This window comes from Selaginella moellendorffii, unplaced genomic scaffold, assembly GCF_000143415.4.
Source record: "Selaginella moellendorffii unplaced genomic scaffold, v1.0 SELMOscaffold_115, whole genome shotgun sequence".
NCBI lineage: Eukaryota > Viridiplantae > Streptophyta > Lycopodiopsida > Selaginellales > Selaginellaceae > Selaginella > Selaginella moellendorffii.
In genome coordinates this window covers 216240-236124 of record NW_003314376.1, presented here as the reverse complement: position 1 = coordinate 236124, position 19885 = coordinate 216240, and the positions used below count along the sequence as shown (strand labels likewise).

General features: G+C 42.4%; 1 protein-coding gene across 1 annotated transcript in view; it reads left to right on the top strand.

Moving 5' to 3' along the window:
* The first annotated feature begins 3432 nt into the window (after window positions 1-3432).
* The window catches only part of LOC9635080 (origin of replication complex subunit 6), a 23835-nt gene continuing 7382 nt past the window's right edge, over window positions 3433-19885 (top strand). Inside the window, exons 1-11 of the mRNA XM_024664882.1 lie at window positions 3433-3580; window positions 3651-3697; window positions 3762-3866; window positions 3934-4014; window positions 4078-4189; window positions 4252-4314; window positions 4368-4455; window positions 4522-4547; window positions 4620-4701; window positions 4770-4907; window positions 5094-5172. Coding sequence (XP_024520650.1) covers window positions 3461-3580; window positions 3651-3697; window positions 3762-3866; window positions 3934-4014; window positions 4078-4189; window positions 4252-4314; window positions 4368-4455; window positions 4522-4547; window positions 4620-4701; window positions 4770-4907; window positions 5094-5172 — 941 coding nt within the window. The 5' untranslated portion in view covers window positions 3433-3460. The remainder of the gene's footprint in view (window positions 3581-3650; window positions 3698-3761; window positions 3867-3933; window positions 4015-4077; window positions 4190-4251; window positions 4315-4367; window positions 4456-4521; window positions 4548-4619; window positions 4702-4769; window positions 4908-5093; window positions 5173-19885) is intronic.

Genomic DNA, 19885 nt, shown 5'->3' with positions numbered 1-19885 from the left:
AACTGAGCATGCCAAAGAGCCCAAACCTAGATGTGAACAGCGATTTAATCTCACAATCACGAAGTGCTCAATATTTCAAAAAGATAAGACATCTTTAATTTGATGGCAACTCCTTTCCAGGCTCAATCCTAATGTACTTGCAGTGAACGAAACTTTTTTACTCGTTTGCAAAAAAGTGGGAAAAAGAAACACAAGATAAATATCTATGCATGGCTCTGTTGACAGTCTCACGGTGCAACATCCATCCATAGCTCCCCAAAGGTCAACACCAGTAAAATCGGTCAAAACGCCTGGAACGATCCAATAATCAAACATATTTTGATGGCAAGCGCTCTACCATCTGAGCTATCTCGCCTTAGCAAAGAAACAAAAATGCTAAACTTTTCTCTTCACCATTCTAATACTCATCCTTGGAGATTCTGGCAGCTTTTGTTGCATTTCAAGAGCCTTTTGAGAGATGAGCTTTGGAAATCCCACCATCTCCAGCAAGTTCCTATAGCCAAGAAGCTGCATCTGCAGGCAACCATGAAGAATGTTACTAATGCTTATAATAATAATACATATTATAGTAATAGTAATCACAAGAGGAGGAGGAAGAGGGATAGTGTTTTGCTTTGCAGTGTTATGCAAGAGGAGTAAAGCAATTGGTAAAACCAACACAATATAAATCAACTGGTATGGTCTTCTGTACCAATCAAATTGTCTAAACACTAATATTAATTGGTATTTTGGTTTGCTAGTAAACATATTTAGCTACATATTTGTATAGCTAAAAGTCTTTTAAAATGAGTAACTTGTTTTTCTTACAAAAGTTCAAAATTGGAAACGTCACCTTCACATTCTTTCAAAATTTAAGTGCATTTGCTTTTCTGAACAAACAAATAGAGATATTGGGCATGCTTGATCAATCCAAAGAAACTAATTATTAAAAGCTTACTAGGTGATGGATTTTGTTTCAAGGTGGCCTCTCTCCATTCCTTGTATTCCAAGCATGTTGTCCTGCCTGGATCTTGTACCAAAACCAAACTAATGCCTTTGGAACTTGTAAGTTGTAACAAGCAAATCAATGCCTTCCTACTGACCTCAAGAATGTACAACTTAATGTAGTCCTATACAGATCTGATAATAGAGAGAGCAAAAGGAGTCATTAAAAATATTTTCAAATATTCTGGTACACGAAAGAATAATTTCTTAATGTTTTCGTGGAAATATTTTTATTAAACAGGTATTTTTAAAAAATTAAAATTTAAATAATATTTAGATCTGAGTGGCAATATTTCCTATTTAATAGAGGTTTTACCTTCTGACCTAATTTACAGAATAAATTCACTATATTTAGTATTACTGAATATACATTTATTACTATAAAATCCATTTGAGTGTAACTTTAAAAAATGTCCTTTGTTATTTTATGAGTAATTTATAAGTAAATGTTTATTTATAAATATATATCAAATTCAAATATAATACCAATATCTAGTTCTTTTCCTATGTCATAAACCCGCCCATATTAAGATATTGCAGTGAATCCAAATTTTAAGATTTGGATCCATCCCAAAAGCCATATAATATATAAAATATATATTGTGAGTACTCAGAATAAAGGAAGAAGTATATTAATTAAAATTTAGGCCCCTACTTATATACAAGAATGGATAGATTATATTTAGTCCTAAATGGACAGTCGATATGTTATACTACTATAATTAGTGCATTACCTAGCTAGGGTAATACATATATATACATATATGTATTTACAAACTTTACACCATCCTCCCTTTTGGAAGATGAAAAGGTGATAATAATAAGTCAAGTGGAACATCTGGAGCTTCTGTTGGGCAATTATAAATTACTACAAGAATCTAAAACTCCCACAAAACCACCAATAAAAATTGCTAATAACCATGACTGAAATAAAATCTAAAGCTATGGCATAATCATTAGCCTAGTATAGAACTTTGATGAACCAGTTGCAACTCTTTATGCAACTCCTAAATGCTCAAACCAACCACACAACCATAACTTTGCATTGGAGAGGTTAAACTCACTCCATTCGTCTTTCACATTCTCCTTCTCCCCTCCTCGAAGAAAAAAAAATTTGAAACAGTAGCTCCTTTTGGACTTACTGTGCTCGTCTTCACTCTGCCATCTATGTCCAGCCTCACTCCACTATCGTATCTATTCGGCCTCATTATATTGGGGCTGGATGTTTCGTTCAAACTCGCTATGCTCGTCCTCACTCCACAATCTATATCATTCGCCCTTGCTCCACTATCGTATTCGCTCATCCTCACTCCATCATCGGGGCCGGACTTCCATCCGTCTCCTCTACCCCCTCCTCTAAAGAAAAAAAAGTTTGAAGTGTCAAGGCAAAAAAAAGTTAACGAGAAAAATTGAGGTAAAACAATTTTGGAAGAAGAAAAAGTAGATAGAAAAGCATTGGAAGAGGAATTTGCAACAACTGGCAATGCAAAAATGGAAAATTAAAAGAATATATGCTTAAAGCTTGGTCAATAGGGGATTTCCTTTCGTTAAATATTTCAGCCACAATATAAGCAAAAGATTCACACCACTTAACCTTTTGAACACACAACTTAACACTTGATATGGGAAAATCAATAACAACATTCACATTCTCAAGGGAATATATAATTTCCTCATAAGTAATAGTAAAGCAAAGGCTCTCAGTAGCACTCACAAGTGGGGACATGCATTCAACCCAAAACTCTGGCTAAAGTGACTTAACCCTTGGAACAGGGAAATACTCAATACCAGAACTAATCAAATACTCTACCAATGAAATAAAAGCAAGATTCTCAACTTCATGGATACACTCAATATCCAGATTAATTGTCTTTCCACAAACTTGATCCTCAAACATTCTCCAAGAATTAAACTGCATCATCCATAGCTCACCAATCAATATCACGATCACACTCCACGTCAATAGGAGATTGGTAGAACATTAAGAATAGGATAAACCATATAATCACATCCCACAAAAGCTAGAGACCAACAAACAACACATCAAGGATGGGCACAATACCAATATTATCACACCCCACAACACCAAAAGTTAGATCAAATGAAACAATAGTAATAGCCTTAAGTGACATACTTTTTGATTGATGAGGGCCCAGTGGCGGAGTACATCCTAAGCTGTGACATCGTTGCATTCAACAAGATATGATCTACTCGGCCATCTCCTTTTTTTGATTGTGTTCTTCACTGCGAGAAATGAAGGACTCTCGTCGTCCTTGTATTCCCTGCAGCTTTCTACAATCTTAAAAAGTTTTGTATGATCCATCCATCGTTCCAAATAAAATTGTGGCTACAACGCCAAGGTTGACTATAGTTGACGTAAAGTAAACCATTAATGTTCGTTTATCTCTAACCCTCGCGGTTTAGGTTAACTCGTTATCTTCCCGCCTATTTCCAAACGCGAGGTTCTTCGCGCGCCATGGAGATGAAGGCGCTGGAGCGGCGGCTGGGAATGGCGGCCGATCGCGAAGTGCTGCGCAAGGCGGAGGAGCTGCTGCACCTCTGCCGGATGGAATTTGATGCGGCGGCATTTGGCATTGTGAGTGTGCTTGCTTCTTTCTTTCCGCCTGTGACTTGAGGGTATCCAATGCTCTTGTGTGTTATTCCAGGGCGATGTCTGCCGATCCGTGCTCTGTTTCGAGATCGCGTGCTCGATGTAAGTATCCAGATCTGCATTTCTTTGCGGGTGGAGTTTATTTCTTTCTTTTCTTCTCGGACAGGATGCAAGTTCCATTTGATCGGCAAAAGGGAATCAAGCTGAGTGGCCTTTCTGATAAGGCTTACAATAGATCACTCACCACAGTCCAGAATGCTCTTGGTATCAGGTATTTCTTCAAAGCCAGGAAGAAAAGAGATGGAAAAAAAATGTGGGAATAACATTTTTTTCTTCAGGACAAGCTTGAATGTGCGCGAGCTCGCTGTGCAATTTGGATGCGTGAGACTCATACAAGCTGTCCAGAGAGTCTTGGCAGCGTAAGAGCTTCCTCTTTCCTTTTAGTTTATTTCTTTACGGGCTCTCTCTACGTTTTGCTCCAGATACAAAGAGCGATTTTTGGCCACTTTTCCAGAAGCACGACGTCGAAGCGCTGATTTCGATCGCCCTGTATTCACCAGCGTTGCGTTTTATTTATGCGCGAGAAAGCAAAAGGCAAGCAGTTTCCAATGCTTTTTTTCACGGTTTTACTGTCTTTTTATTGTATGTTTCAACAGCTTAAAGTTGACAAAGCTAAATTGATGGAGGTGTCTAGCACGTCGGACCCTGAGTTTTCCAACGTAAGCTCCAGCGAGCAATTGTATTGCCGATTCTAGATTTTATTTTTCTACAGGTTGCCGCGTCTATGACAGATATCTGCTTCGATTTGGTCGGTGTTGAGAAAGAGAAATCCGAATCAAGAACTAGAGGATGCAAGAGAGGTATGCAAAGAACTCGATATTTTTTCTGCAAGGCCTGATCTCACAGTGCGAGCATTTCTTCTGCAGCTCTGTCGGATGCCACGAATCTCGAGGTCAGTAGGAAGGCGTCGATCTGCTTGTTGCAACTTCCAGGTTCTAAAGACTTTAGTTTGGTTTGCATGCAGGATCCAGGCAGGACAACATGCCTAGAATACGAGGAATGGAAAGAGGCCGTTTTGTCATCCTCGAAACAAAATCCATCACCTGGTAAGCTTTTAGTGATTAGTTTCTTTGGATTGATCAAGCGTGCCCGATTTCTCCGTTCGTTTGTTCAGGGGCTGTCAGAGACCGAAAGCAAACGCGCTTAAACTTCGAAAGAATGTGCTTTCGATATTTTGTAAAAAAGGCAAAAGTAAAGTTACTCATTTTTAAAAATCTTCTAAATAAGCAAATTAAAATACCAAATAATATTAGTATTTATTTGGTACTAAAGATCATACCAATTGATTTATATTGTCTTGGTTTTACCAATTGCTTCTACCCATCTTGAATAACACTGCAAAGCAAAATAATTCACTAGCCTTGTTCCTCCTCTTGTTTGTACTATTACTATATGTATTATTATTATAAGCATTAGTAACATTCTTCATGGTTGCCAGCTTTGCAAGGAGTGCCCTGTAGTACGCATCAAGCAACCCATCCTGTGGATTCCACACGCATCTCTTTTGATTCTCAGGGGTATGCTCCACAAATCCCTCGGCCTTAAACCTGGAGCACTTAATAAGACGTTGCCAAGATGAGATCTCATGACCTTGAGTATTTTCCTCCATAGAATCAATCAAAAAACTCTTGAAATGTGACAAAAGACGCCGGAATCTCCAAAGATGAGTACTAGACTGGTGAAGAGAAAAGCTTTGCATTTTTGTTTCTATTCTAAGGGGATTTAGCTCAGATGGTAGAGCGCTTGCTTAGCATGCGAGAGGCACCGGGATCGATACCCGGCATCTCCAACTATTTTCAATCATTCCAAGCGTTTTGACTGATTTTACTGGTGTTGACTATGGTTGACCACTTGAGGAGCTAGGGATCCACGATGAAGAAGTAAAACCGGATGGTGCTAGTTCCCTCCACTGTTGGGTCACTGGATTGCTGCTCTACCGTCTGTGGCAAACTGGCTTTTATTCCAGTACCCAGATGGGTTAATTCTTTTGCTTTTGCCTCTGACATTATGAAACTACTTTGATATGTTGTGTCTGCAATAGAGGCAACCATAATAAGAGACCTCCACCGGCCGAGAAAAAGAAGACTGGTAGGCAGGAGCGTGAAGACAACAAGGATGCCATCTACATGACAAAGATAATCCAACTTGCATTTTTGCATCTATCAGTCTCATGCTTTCGGTTGGGCACCGTGAGACTATCAAAACAGCAATGGATAGATATTTATCTCGTGTTTCTTTTCTCCAGTTTCCTGTAGGGAAGTAGTTTGTGTACGCTGATGGCTTGTGTCTCCATGATCACATTCAATGAGTTCTAAGTTGAAAAACGAGGAAAAAAAGAGTTTCGTTATTCAAAGTATCCAAAGTGGCGTGTCACTGCAAGTAGGACATTAGGATTGGAAAGATATCCATTTCTCTTTTTGAAATATCATACCTATACTGTGGAGAGCATTTCGTGATTGAGCGATGAAGCTCTATTTCGTTAAAGTGGGAATTGTCATTATCCCACTTGTAAAATAAGGTTTCCAAACCTTTATATAGTATATAAATATAACAAAATTCAACTGCATTGAGGCACATGCCATTTTATTTTAAACAAGGAAATGTCTACTCAATCACTTCTCCTCCTCCTACCACTGCTTCACCTCTCTCTTCTCCTTGTCATCGTCGTCCAATTTCTTTCCATCCTTTTAATATTGGCTCAGTTGCTCCGAGTCTAGGTGGAGCCCAAGTCCCCATTCAATCTTTACTTTCCCTTTATTAATAAAACAACTTCGTAGACTTCCAATAACATGCTGTAACACTTCTAGTATAATGCAAATCCTCTCAAAGAATTGTCTTTTAATATTAATACAATGGCATGGAACCCCATGCCATAATAAGTTACATTTTTAAATAAATACATGCCATCTCAGACTGTTATTTTTTGCCTCCAACGCCTATACAATAATCTTGGAATTTCATCACTCTCCACACTATCAGGATTTAAACCCAATAGTAATGCCATCTCTTCTCTAATACGTCCACGCTCATGTTCAGTGGTCAAGTCTGGAAACCTCGTCTCGCCCTTCATTGTTTGGTAGTAGGGGATCACGTCTGCGATGTCGGGTGTTACTGGACTTCCCAGCATCTTCTGCTTCAGTTTCTCCACCCACTCATCAGATACTAGCCTGTGGTTGTATTTGCTTTGGATGTTGATACGGCTCACGTCGATTGTATATACTTTGTTGGAATAGTAACAAGTACTATTATCTGCAACGATTTTTGCTGCCTCTTCTTGCTCTTTCTGCTCTTTGCGGCTCTTCTTTTTGGTGCGTGTAGTGTTCGAACCCGAGGCAATGGCATCACCGAGTAGCTTCTTTTTTGGAGCAGGAGAATCGGACGTCGGCTTGAGCTTGACCACCCTTTTCTGCTTCGGGGTAGTTTCCAGATCGACCCCCTTTTCCTTCGCTTCGTGAACTAGAGGCACTCTCAATGGCTCAATATTGGAATATAGTTTTTGAACATCGCCGTAGGTGAGGTCCGTGGATTCCATGTGATCTTCATAGACCCGCAGCGTCTTTGAAATTGTGAGCCTCCTGGACAACCTCTCCCTAGCTCCCTCTAGGAATTCCTCATAGCTGCTGCCCCCCTCCGGGAAGCCACTAGGATGTGCAAGGTGGATCTTGAAGGCGGACGTTGTCTCTACCACAAGTGCTAGTCCATATTCTTGCATGGAACTGCATGGAGTGTCTGTCACTTGGATGAGGATCCCCATGCATTCTTTTCTCCCACCATCTGTGTTGTACAGCCTCAGATCCTCGCCTTCCATCCCGAAAGTCCAACCTGAGCTCCTCCCCCTTCTCTGCATCCACATTGACAGTGGCTGGAAGAAGAACGCAATTCCTCGCCTGTTCAGAAATGCACAACAATTAGAGCTGACAGATGAAAAGCTAGCAGCTGGAAATAACGTGAGGCCACACGCCATTCACCACTGCATCAGATGTCTTGATGCTGCATCCTAAGATGGCGTGAGGCTACACGCCATCTGTAACCGGACTGCACTCGAGAGCCCAATCGGTGCATGCCAATGTTGCTACTGAATGGCATGTGGCCTCATGCCATTTTCTACTTGGCCTAAAAGACTTACCATTTGAAGCCGAATGGAGGCGTGACAATCGAGGCCGGACTTGCTGGCGAATGTGCACTGTGTGTGTAGCGGATCGTAGCAGCAAGGCTACTCTGCCACTTACAGTTGGAGAGTGGCGCTGAAATCTCCCGGGACGCCAAGTGGGCTGCATGTGGGTGGCGGAGTGGGCGGCAGAGTTGGCGGCGAAGTTACAAACTGGGTGTGTCTTGAAGTGGATGCCGATGCACACGAGCGCGATGCAAGCGCGAGTGGACGCCGATGCACACGAGAAACCTGTAGAGAAGGTAGATGAGCGCGAATGTGAGCGTGATTGCGAGTGGGAGTGCGATGCGAGCGCGAGTACGAAGCAAAATGCAAAACCTAACCTCACACGCGCGAAATGTCACGACGGTTGGTAATCCCGCAACGTCATCATTCCTCGGACTTGGGCGCCACCATTAATTTCTGGATCGCCGCGCGCATGCATGCACGTGAAATCCAAAAGAAATCCGCAATGTCATCATTCCTCGGACTGCATGCACGCGAAATCCAAAAGAAAGATCATGATTGGGATATCATTTAATACCCTCGCTATATTTATACCATGCATGATTGGATATTCCAAAGCATCTTGTATTTCCAAAAATGCCAAATGTTCAGCTAAATAAAGAATGGTATACAATGTCCTTCTTGATGACCCTGCAAAGAAGCATCTCGATCGGACACCACATGAGACCACACGAGCTTTGCAATGTTTCAGGGGCATTTGCCATAGATCTGACCGTTATTTTGCTCCAAGATTCTACAGTTTGGTGTGCATTGACCTTTCCATCGACACTGCAAAGGGACATCACAATCAGATGCAGGATCACAAGAAACCAACTTCACTAACTCTGGTTTCACCAAGATCTACGTAAGGAGTTATGAAATGAAAGGACCCTCTCTATTGAAATGTGTTTATGGTCCTGACATATCAAAGGATTTTGCATCAAGTTCTGTATTTGCATGTTTATCAAGCTATTGAATTGCTAAACCCTAAACCCTAAACATGTGGCAAATGCTGCGTGAAGACAGATGCCCTTTCTGGGCAAATGCTGTAAGAGGCAGATGCCGAGCAGTTACACGGCGAATAATCTTGGCACAGATCGCTGACATGGCATAGCAAAGTTCGAATCACTGACATGGCACAGCTGGATCGAGGCAAGGACATGATGTGACAAAGTTCAACGTCCGACAGCAAAGTCTAGAAGCTACTTAGTTTGAAATTTGTCAGAGGAATTATAAGATCTGGTTTGTCAGAGGATTTGATGTGACGTTCAAGCGTGTGGGCTCATGCAATTTTGATCCCAAAAAATGCACCAAAAAATGCTCGGCGTCATCTAGCGTTATCTCTTGAATGGCGTGGGGCCGCATGCCATTTTCAAGGGCACATAGGAGTATATTCCTAGAATATTCTGACACGCGCGAGATTGTTTTGAGTTTTCTGGAGATCCAACCGTTAGATCGCAACTAGATTTTACAGAATGGTATACAATGTCCTTCTTGATGACCCTGCAAAGAAGCATCTCGATCGGACACCACATGAGACCACACGAGCCTTACAATGTTTCAGGGGCATTTGCCATAGATCTGACCGTTATTTTGCTCCAAGATTTTACAGTTTGGTGTGCATTGACCTTTCCATCGACACTGCAAAGGGACATCACAATCAGATGCGGGATCACAAGAAACTAACTTCACTAACTCCGGTTTCACCAAGATCTACGTAAGGAGTTATGAAATGAAAGGACCCTTTCTATTGAAATGTGTTTATGGTCCTAGGGGCATTGTGACATATCAAAGGATTTTGCATCAAGTTCTGTATTTGCATGTTTATCAAGCTACTGAATTGCTAAACCCTAAACCCTAAACCCTAAACATGTGGCAAATTCTGCGTGAAGAAAGATGCCCTTTCTGGGCAAATGCTGTAAGATGCAGATGCCGAGCAGATGTATCTCAGGCTAGCGAAGGGGACAAACGAAAGCTAGCTATAAACATGACGGGATGCAAATAGATTACTAGGCTGGTCCTGCGAAAATCAAAAACCATAATTGAAAACATTGAAAATGCAAAAAGAAAGGTTTATAATATTTTTGAATTTTAAGCAACAAAAGGAATGTAAGTAGGGCATGTGTTTGTAAGTTTAAAAATGCCTCAACCACTTAAATTCCCAAGTAAATAAAGCTGTTTCTATTTTTGGTATAGGTAAACTTTATAGCGTGTGGGCTCATGCAATTTTGAACCCAAAAATGCACCAAAAAATGCTCGACTAGCATTATTCTTTGAATGGCGTGTGGCCTTATATTGCCATAAATGGACGTACACACACAGCATAATTATTCCTTTACACGGCGAATAATCTTGGCGCGGATCGCTGACATGGCATGGCAAAGTTCGAATCACTGACATGGCACAGCTGGATCGAGGCAAGGACATGATGTGACAAAGTTCAACCTCCGACAGCAAAGTCTAGAAGCTACTCAGTTTGAAATTTGTCAGAGGAATCATAAGATCTGGTTTGTCAAAGGATTTGATGTGACGTTCAAGCGTGTGTTATTTTTGAATTCTCGAATTCATTACTAGGTCTATCATTTTTGTGCGCCGTGTTCTTGGTTCCGCTGAGCATAGTGAGCGCTGCTTGTGTAAGCGGTGTTGTGAGCTATGGTTTATGCGTCTACGAGCGGTTGCGGCATTGCGAGCGCCATTGCGAGCGGCAGTTTATGCGAGTGGCAGCTTGTGCGAGCGGCGCTACGAGCAGTTGCGGTGTTGCGAGCAGCGCTATGAGTAGTTGCGGTGTTGCGAGTGGCACTGTCTTTGGTGTGGCTACCGCTTCCTCTTGATATTCGGCACTTGTGCTTCCTAGTATGTTCACCATGGAATGGCTTAGGACCACATTTAGAAATGGCATGAGGCCACATGCCATCTTGGGCCCTTGCAATTTCATGGCTAGCGTATTGTCATGTATGTTTTTACTTGCCTGCAGCTGTGTGTATATCAAGATGGCATGAGGCCTCATGCCAATTTTGTGAATGCAAAATTTCACATGGGTGTCAATAGCATGTTTGAATAATGGCATGTGGCCTCATGCTATTGAGGTTGTTTGGTATGTTATGATTTAGGCCATTCTCCAATCATTTTTTATATGGTCTTAACTTCTTTTCTACACTTTCAGAATGGCCTCCGCAAGTGCGACGCATGTTCCCTCCGTGGATCTTAAGAACCGTGCTACATGGATTCAGGCAAAGGTGTTTCTAAACAACCCCGAGGGGGAGGTGGTAGCTGAGGGCTTAGCCACAGTTGTCGATCCAAGAGATGCGGTTGCTAATCAAGAATTGGGCTGGGATGATATTGGAGTTGCGATTTTAGAGGTTGTTGACACAGAAGAAAATAGTCTGACTATTGGAAGCATTGTGCGGTGGAAATTGAGGCACTTAGTGTTTGAGAATGTGAAGGATTCACAATCAAACACCACTACAACTGATGACAGAACATCTCTTCATGGGAAAAGAAAGTACACCTTCCTAAAGCACAGCCAAAGGGATCTAAGCAACGAACCGAAAAGGTAGAAAATGGCGATGGAGGTTCGAATGGTCTCGACAGTTGCTTGTTGCAAAAGGAGGTGCTGTCAACATGCTGATTGGGATGCTATTGAAGAGGAGAGAGCAAGATACAAAACATTGTCCTAGAAGGCAGCTCGCAATTTTGTGTATGAGGCATTACGGTCATCTGTTGATGCTTTAGAACATCAGGTGGGGGGCATGGTCTTCCAGAGGGGTTTGGTCTGCATGAAGGCATGGAGAATCATTTATGGAGTCCCTCAAACCACATTCTATAGAATCAAAACTGAGTTCGAGGAACAAAGTCAACAGGCAGTCCATGGGAACGACGGTACTCACAAAACCAAGGGTCATGTTGTATATGGAGAGGCAATCTTCAAGAGGTTTGTCGAGACATGTAGCGAGCAGCACTTTTTTCCCTTTGCACTAGTATATCTTAATAGCGGTCTGAGAAATAGAATGGCATGTGCCCTCAGGCCTTTTACTAAATCACCTTTGAAAGAAATGCAAGCCTCTATGTTGTAAAGAAAAGGTACTAGAGAAATTCCTTAATAATATGAATGTTATTTAGTTTCATGAAAATACACTAAGGGTCAAATGAGTTAAATGACTTCTCCAGACTAGCAATGCCTCTTGCTACACCTTCACAATTAGATTCGTTAGAAAAAGATAACATTGAATAATATCTAAATGTTCTCACCATTGAGTTATATGTCTGGCTAATAGGAATGACGTTCATCTTGGAAAGCTCACCACATGCTCAATGAACAAACAAATAGTGTGTGCGCGCATGCCATCGCTCTTCTTTAGCTTCAGATTCGGCTTGTTCACCTTGACAATGAGATTTATTATACAACCAGATGGACTCAGTCTGGACACAAAGTCACCGCGCTAGTCACTATGCCCCAGATATGTCTAGCCCCTGGACAAAAAACATATAATTTCACGTCATTTTCAAATACTTGAAAATTTGTACCTAGTCCTATTTTACTGAATAAATCCCACTTTAACGAAATAGAGCATATATAGTCATGATCCAATATTACCAACGGAGCTGGGTTTAAATTCGTGATTGCCACGTGCTGCCAATGCTAAATCATGGGATCAGTATTTGACAAGCATTCTTCCACTTGTCCGAGCGGAGTCTACTGAACACTTAGGCTGCGTACAAGTGGGACAACAATGGCGCTACAACTCCTATCATTGTCTACCTGTGAAGTACAAAGTGAACGATTTGGTGTTAGTCCGTTTTCCCCATCTTACGGTACATGGTTTATCTAAGGGGCTTCTTGCGCAATGGAAAGGACCATATCGAGTGTTGTGACAAATTGGACCACAAGTTTATGAGGTTTGGCATGACGTTCAGCAGGCTGATCCTCCAGAGATTGTGCATGTGCAATGGCTAAAACGCTTCATACAAAGGGATCAGGAGGAGTTAATACCACCTACAGATCCACCGATGCCTCCTCCTCAGGTTCAGCATGATGTTCCTCCGGATCCCGGCCCATCTTCAAGAGAACCCTGATGGTCTTCCATTATCCCGAGAGGAGGGGATGATGTGAGTGCCAAGTGTACGGTTACGATGCCGTATACTAATATTAGCGTAGTGGGATTTTGGTAACCGTCGGATTGGTTTCAATTTGGACCACTCGCTCCTGTATATAAGCTAGGGTTTTTGGGCTAATTAATATGCACATTTTTGTATTTCCTTTCCATATTCCAAGCACTCACTGGCCTACCTCCAAATGCTGAGCAAAACATCCTTTCCTGGGATACACCGAGAACAACCTTTGCTCTCGAGTGCTATGAGCAAGCCAGCAGCCAAACGCTTAGACTTTCGTGGTGGTGCTCAAGGCACGGGGCGACTTAGGTGAAGAGGCTCCACTCGCAGATCTGGAAGAGAAATCTTGACAGAGAAGGTAGATCTTGCTTTGTGCCTTGTGGATACTGAATGTCAAGTACAGCAACCGCCGACGGCACAAAATCCTCGTGTAGAAAATTCACAGAGGCTGGAACAACAGGCTCGTCAGAAACATAAGAAGAGAATGTAGAAGGAAAAGGAGCTCAAGAAAGGGCATGAGCATTAGCCAAAGAACTCCCTGGGCGATGAACAACATCAAAATCATAGATCTGAAGCTTCAAAGCCCATCGAGCAGTACGACCAACCAGGTTCTTCCGCTTCAATAATGACGTAACAACAGCATGATCACCTTCAAGTAACGTCTGAGAACCATGTAAATATGCATGAAGTTTCTCAAAACCCCAAACTGCTGCTAAACACTCCTTCTCTGTCATGGAGTAGTTCATTTCCGCTGGTTGTAACGTATGGCTTATATATGCAATGGGATGGTGCTAACTAGGCATACTCGAGCTCTCTTGCATCAACACACCTCCAAGACCAATGTTAGAAGCATCCACGCGCAAAATAAAAGGTCGAGTGTAGTCAGGATATGCCAAAATCGGAAGAGTCATCAATAGCTCTTTGAGATCCTCGAACGCCCGCTTATAATCTAAAGACCAGATGAAAGATGATGTTGACGACTTCAGCAACGCTCGCAATGGTGCAATGCGATTAGAAAGATGATCCACAAAACGACCAAGATACTACACCTTGCCCAAGAAGCGCTACACATCATTCACACACTTCGGAGTAGGGAACTTTAGAACAACCACAAGTTTGTCAGGATCAACTTGCAAACCCTCACGAGAAATATAGTACCGAAGATAAGTTGTATCCTTGGACCCAAACATGCACTTTGTCTGATTCAGCTTTAAACCAACATCGTGTAGCCGATCCAACACTTTACAAACATCACAAATGTTCCTCCCATGTCCCCTCCGAGTGGATCAAGACATCATCAATGAAGTCAACAGTCACCTCCGGCATATCGCAAAGAACCTTGTCCAGCATCCGCTGGAAGGTTGCTGGAGCATTGTTCAAACCAAACGGCAAATCCAAGAACTCGTACAAACCAAATGGTGTATGAAAAGCAGTCTTATGAATATCTTCTTCGGCCATCGGTACTTGCCAGTACCCAGAAGCAAGATCTAGCTTGGTGAACTAACAACTTCGCCCCAGACGATCCAAGAGATCAGCAGTGTGAGGAAGAGGATACACATCTGGGATCGTCTCTTTGTTTAATGGACGATAGTCGATGCAGAAATGAATACTCCCATCAGGCTTTGTCACAAGATGAGGTTCACATGCCCAAGGACTCCACGACTTCCGAATAACACCCTTCTCCAACATCTCCTTGACATTTGCACGTAAAATCTTGATCTCCTTGGGTGACCGACAACGAACGGGAACCTTGATTGGACAAGCATCCCTGGTTGGAATTGGATGACGTGTGGCAATCTTGGCCCCAGACAATAAGTCAAATTCAAAGAGATCAGAATACTCCTTCATGAGCCGGTCCACCGCTGCAACACAAAGATCGTCGGAGGGATCTGAAAAGGGAAGAGCAGAACAAGATGGAAACATAGGAGGAAATAGTGGGGAAACAAAAGTAATGGAAGCAGAGGTAAAAATAAAGGGACAAAGAGGTACAGAAGTGAGAGGAATGGATGAAACATAAGGAAATATGAGACAAGGGGGAGAAACTTCAAAATCACACTTAGCATGATTGCGCTGCAACCAATCCATACCAAGAATGAGGTCAAAAACTTGACTCGGCACCACCCGCAATGACTGCAACTTAAACTCGAGATATAACCAACTTCATCACATGCCCAACAGTGAACATCACAGCCACGACCACGTCCTCGCCCTTGTCGAATGAAAAAGAAAGAGCAAAAGAAGAGAAATGACAAAAAGTTAGAAGGAAATGGTAGATCTAGACAATGTAAAAAGCTAGATCTAAACCAAAATCCTAAAAAGAAAGAACAAAAGAAAGGAAATGGAAAAAGCTAGATCTAGACAATGCAAAAGCTAGATCTAAACCAAAATCCCAAATTTAAGCACTCCTTAGGGACAATCAAAAGTGCCCCTCATCTCCACCAATGTGAGTGTTTGGGATATGGAAAGGGAATATAGAAATGTGCATATCCATTAGCCCAAAAGATCCTAGCTTATATATAAGAGCGAGTGGTCCAAATTAAAAGCAATCTGACGGCTACCAAAATCCCACTATGCTAATATTAGTATACGGCATCGTAGCCGTACACTAGGCCCTCACAGTACTAAAGATCATACCAATTGATTTATATTGTCTTGGTTTTACCAATTGCTTCTACCCATCTTGAATAACACTGCAAAGCAAAATAATTCACTAGCCTTGTTCCTCCTCTTCTTTGTACTATTACTATATGTATTATTATTATAAGCATTAGTAACATTCTTCATGGTTGCCAGCTTTGCAAGGAGTGCCCTGTCGTATGCATCAAGCAACCCATCCTATGGATTCCACATGCATCTCTTTTGATTCTCAGGGGTATGCTCCACAAATCCCTCGGCCTGGAGCACTTAATAAGACGTTGCCAAGATGAGATCTCATGACCTTGAGTATTTTCCTCCATAGCTAGAGCTCTAGAATCAATCAAAAAACTCTTGAAATGTGACAAAAGACGCCCAAATCTCCAAGGATGAGTACTAGACTGGTGAAGAGAAAAGCTTTGCATTTTTGTTTCTATTCTAAGGGGATGTAGCTCAGATCGTAGAGCGCTCGCTTAGCATGTGAGAGGCACTGGGATCGATACCCAGCATCTCCAACTATTTTCAATCATTCCAAGCGTTTTGACCGATTTTACTGGTGTTGACTATGGTTGACCACTTGAGGAGCTAGGGATCCACGATGAAGAAGTAAAACCGGATGGTGCTAGTTCCCTCCACTGTTGGGTCACTGGATTGCTGCTCTACCGTCTGTGACAAACTGGCTTTTATTCCAGTACCCAGATGGGTTAATTCTTTTGCTTTTGCCTCTGACATTATGAAACTACTTTGATATGTTGTGTCTGCAATAGAGGCAGCCATAATAAGAGACCTCCACCGGCCAAGAAAAAGAAGACTGGTAGGCAGGAGCGTGAAGACAACAAGGATGCCATCTACATGACAAAGATAATCCAACTTGCATTTTTGCATCTATCAGTCTCATGCTTTCGGTTGGGCACCGTGAGACTATCAAAACAGCAATGGATAGATATTTATCTCGTGTTTCTTTTCCCCAGTTTCCTGTAGGGAAGTAGTTTGTGTACGCTGATGGCTTGTGTCTCCATGATCACATTCAATGAGTTCTAAGTTGAAAAACGAGGAAAAAAAGAGTTTCGTTATTCAAAGTATCCAAAGTGGCGTGTCACTGCAAGTAGGACATTAGGATTGGAAAGATATCCATTTCTCTTAGGATTGGAAAGATATCCACGCTGAGTAGTGGATTCCCTCCAGATTTCTCTCCCAGATCTGTGAGTGGAGCCTCTTCTCTGCTAAGTCGCCGCGTGCCTTGAGCGCCACCATGAAAGTCTGAGCGTTTGGCTGCGGCTTGCTCGTAGCAGTCAAGAGCAAAGGTTGTTCCCAGGAAACGACGTTTTGCTGCTCCATGCAAAGTCTCAGCGTTTGGAGGCAGGCCAGCTCCTCGTTGCATAGAAGACGTGCATGTCCCATGATGATCGTGTTCCAGGCAACCAACGTCGTGTTTCTTTGTCCTCCTGAACACTTCTGATGCTTCCACATGTCCACGAGGCTGCTTGCGACGAGACTTCGACCATACTTCCACAATTTTGCACTTGCTTGATTCCTGGCTTATGATGCTCTTGACTCTGGAGAAACCTATCTGGCCGCTATGCCCTGCTCTGCTTCTTCTCATCGAAGTTGAGATTTGAGCACCTGCAAGAACGGAGAGCAAAAGTAGTACGTTACCTTTTCTCAAACCTTTCGTCTCAAGCAACTTCTCTGGCCTTTGGAGGTGCACTAACGTCTGCTCCCCCGTCACCTCTAGAGGATAGCTCAGTCAAATCGAAACTTGGTAGGTTCCTGCTCTACTTTCCAGTCCATGTTCCGAGCCAGCTGCGCAATAACTTCCAAGTCTGGTGACTTCCACCAGTGGACCCTTGTATGTGATCTTCACCGTCCGTGAGCAAGACCCTGCTGTCTTGTTGCTCTGCAACTTCATCTCCTTGAAGATTGTTTGTACACAATCTTCCATGTGACAAGGCATGCACTGTGCTGACTTACGCGTCACTGCCAGTGTTGGCAGGACACTTTGAGGAGAATCCCAGAGTGCCATTGCTGTGCGAACCACGAGTGTGAGCTTCCAGCTGTTTCTTCTCAGTCAGAGAATCGTCCACCACAACTTCGATCTGCCACCCGGGATCCTGAAAGATCGCATTACTGCGCTGCTTCCTCCGAGAGAACATCCATCGCACGAGCAAAAAGAATGCGAGCAGCACCAAGATCGCAACCAAAACCCACAGAAGAAGCTGGAGCAGCGACCACGGCGTCCTCCGAACCACTGTAACTACTGCTGCGGGTGTTGGTGTGGCCACTGCTGCGTCGTGACCCTCGCGACGATGGTGGTGGTGGTGGTGGTGGTGGTGGTGGTGGTTGTGGCGTCCTCCATGGTGGTGACCATGGTGGTGAACAACCAGAGGAGCTCCATCACCGTGATGATGATGGTACACTGCTGCTGCTGGAGCTGGATCGTGGTGGCGAGCATCAGGCGCTGGAGCTAGATGAGCAGGGTGGCCGCGAGCAGGGTGAACGAAAGCAGCTGGCGCTGGGGCTCGAACTGGAGCGTCACCTTGAAGAACTGGAGCTAAACCTGGCACTGGCTCGTGGGCTCCTCGAGGATGGTGTCCATGGTGGTGTGGTGGATGTGCTGGAGCTAGAGCTGGAGCTCGCGGGTGTGAAGCTCGGTGATGGCCGCCATGCCAGGGCGCTGGAGCTCGGCGGGCAAGCGTTGGGGCGGCGTGAGCGCGAGAGACCATAGCTTACCTGACGAGAGCTTCGACAATAGAAAAATCCAAGCGAGAAAGATTATAACCTAACCCTTGACTTAGAAAATAGAAAATAAAGAGGTACTTTTGGCTTTGTGAAAAAAACAAGAGCTTGTGACGCTGTGGATTGTCGGACTTGAACTGAGCATGCCAAAGAGCCCAAACCTAGATGTGAACAGCGATTTAATCTCACAATCACGAATATTTCAACATCTTTAATTTGATGTCCAGGCTCAATCCTAATGTACTTCCAGTGAACGAAACTTGTTTACTCGTTTGCAAAAGTGTGGGAAAAAGAACACAAGATAAATATCTATGCATTGCTCTGTTGACAGTCTCACGGTGCAACATCCATCCATAGCTCCCCCAGAGGTCAACACCAGTAAAATCGGTCAAAACGCCTGGAACGATCCAATAATCAAACATATTTGGAGATGCTGGTTATTGATCCCTAAGCTAGCGCTCTACCATCTGAGCTATCTCCCCTTAGCAAAGAAACAAAAATGCTAAACTTTTCTCTTCACCATTCTAATACTCATCCTTGGAGATTCTGGCAGCTTTTGTTGCATTTCAAGAGCCTTTTGAGAGATGAGCTTTGGAAAGCCCACCATCTCCAGCAAGTTTCTATAGCCAAGAAGCTGCATCTGTAGGCAACCATGAAGAATGTTACTAATGCTTATAATAATAATACATATTATCGTAATAGTAATCACAAGAGGAGGAAAAGGGATAGTGTTTTGCTTTGCAGTGTTATGCAAGAGGATGAGTAAAGCAATTGGTAAAACCAACACAATATAAATCAACTGGTATGGTCTTCTGTACCAATCAAATTGTCTAAACACTAATATTAATTGGTATTTTGGTTTGCTAGTAAACAACATATTTGTATAGCTAAAAGTCTTTTAAAATGAGTAACTTGTTTTTCTTACAAAAGTTCAAAATTGGAAACGTCACCTTCACATTCTTTCAAAATTTAAGTGCATTTGCTTTTCTGAACAAACAAATAGAGATATTGGGCATGCTTGATCAATCCAAAGAAACCAATTATTAAAAGCTTACTAGGTGATGGATTTTGTTTCAAGGTGGCCTCTCTCCATTCCTTGTATTCCAAGCATGTTGTCCTGCCTGGATCTTGTACCAAAACCAAACTAATGCCTTTGGAACTTGTAAGTTGTAACAAGCAAATCAATGCCTTCCTACTGACCTCAAGAATGTACAACTTAATGTAGTCCTATACAGATCTGATAATAGAGAGAGCAAAAGGAGTCATTAAAAATATTTTCAAATATTCTGGTACACGAAAGAATAATTTCTTAATGTTTTCATGGAAATATTTTTATTAAACAGGTATTTTTAAAAAATTTAAATTTAAATAATATTTAGATCTGAGTGGCAATATTTCCTATTTAATAGAGGTTTTACCTTCTGACCTAATTTACAGAATAAATTCACTATATTTAGTATTACTGAATATACATTTATTACTATAAAACCATTTGAGTGTAGCTTTAAAAAATGTCCTTTGTTATTTTATGAGTAATTTATAAGTAAATATTTATTTATAAATATATATCAAATTCAAATACAATACCAATATCTAGT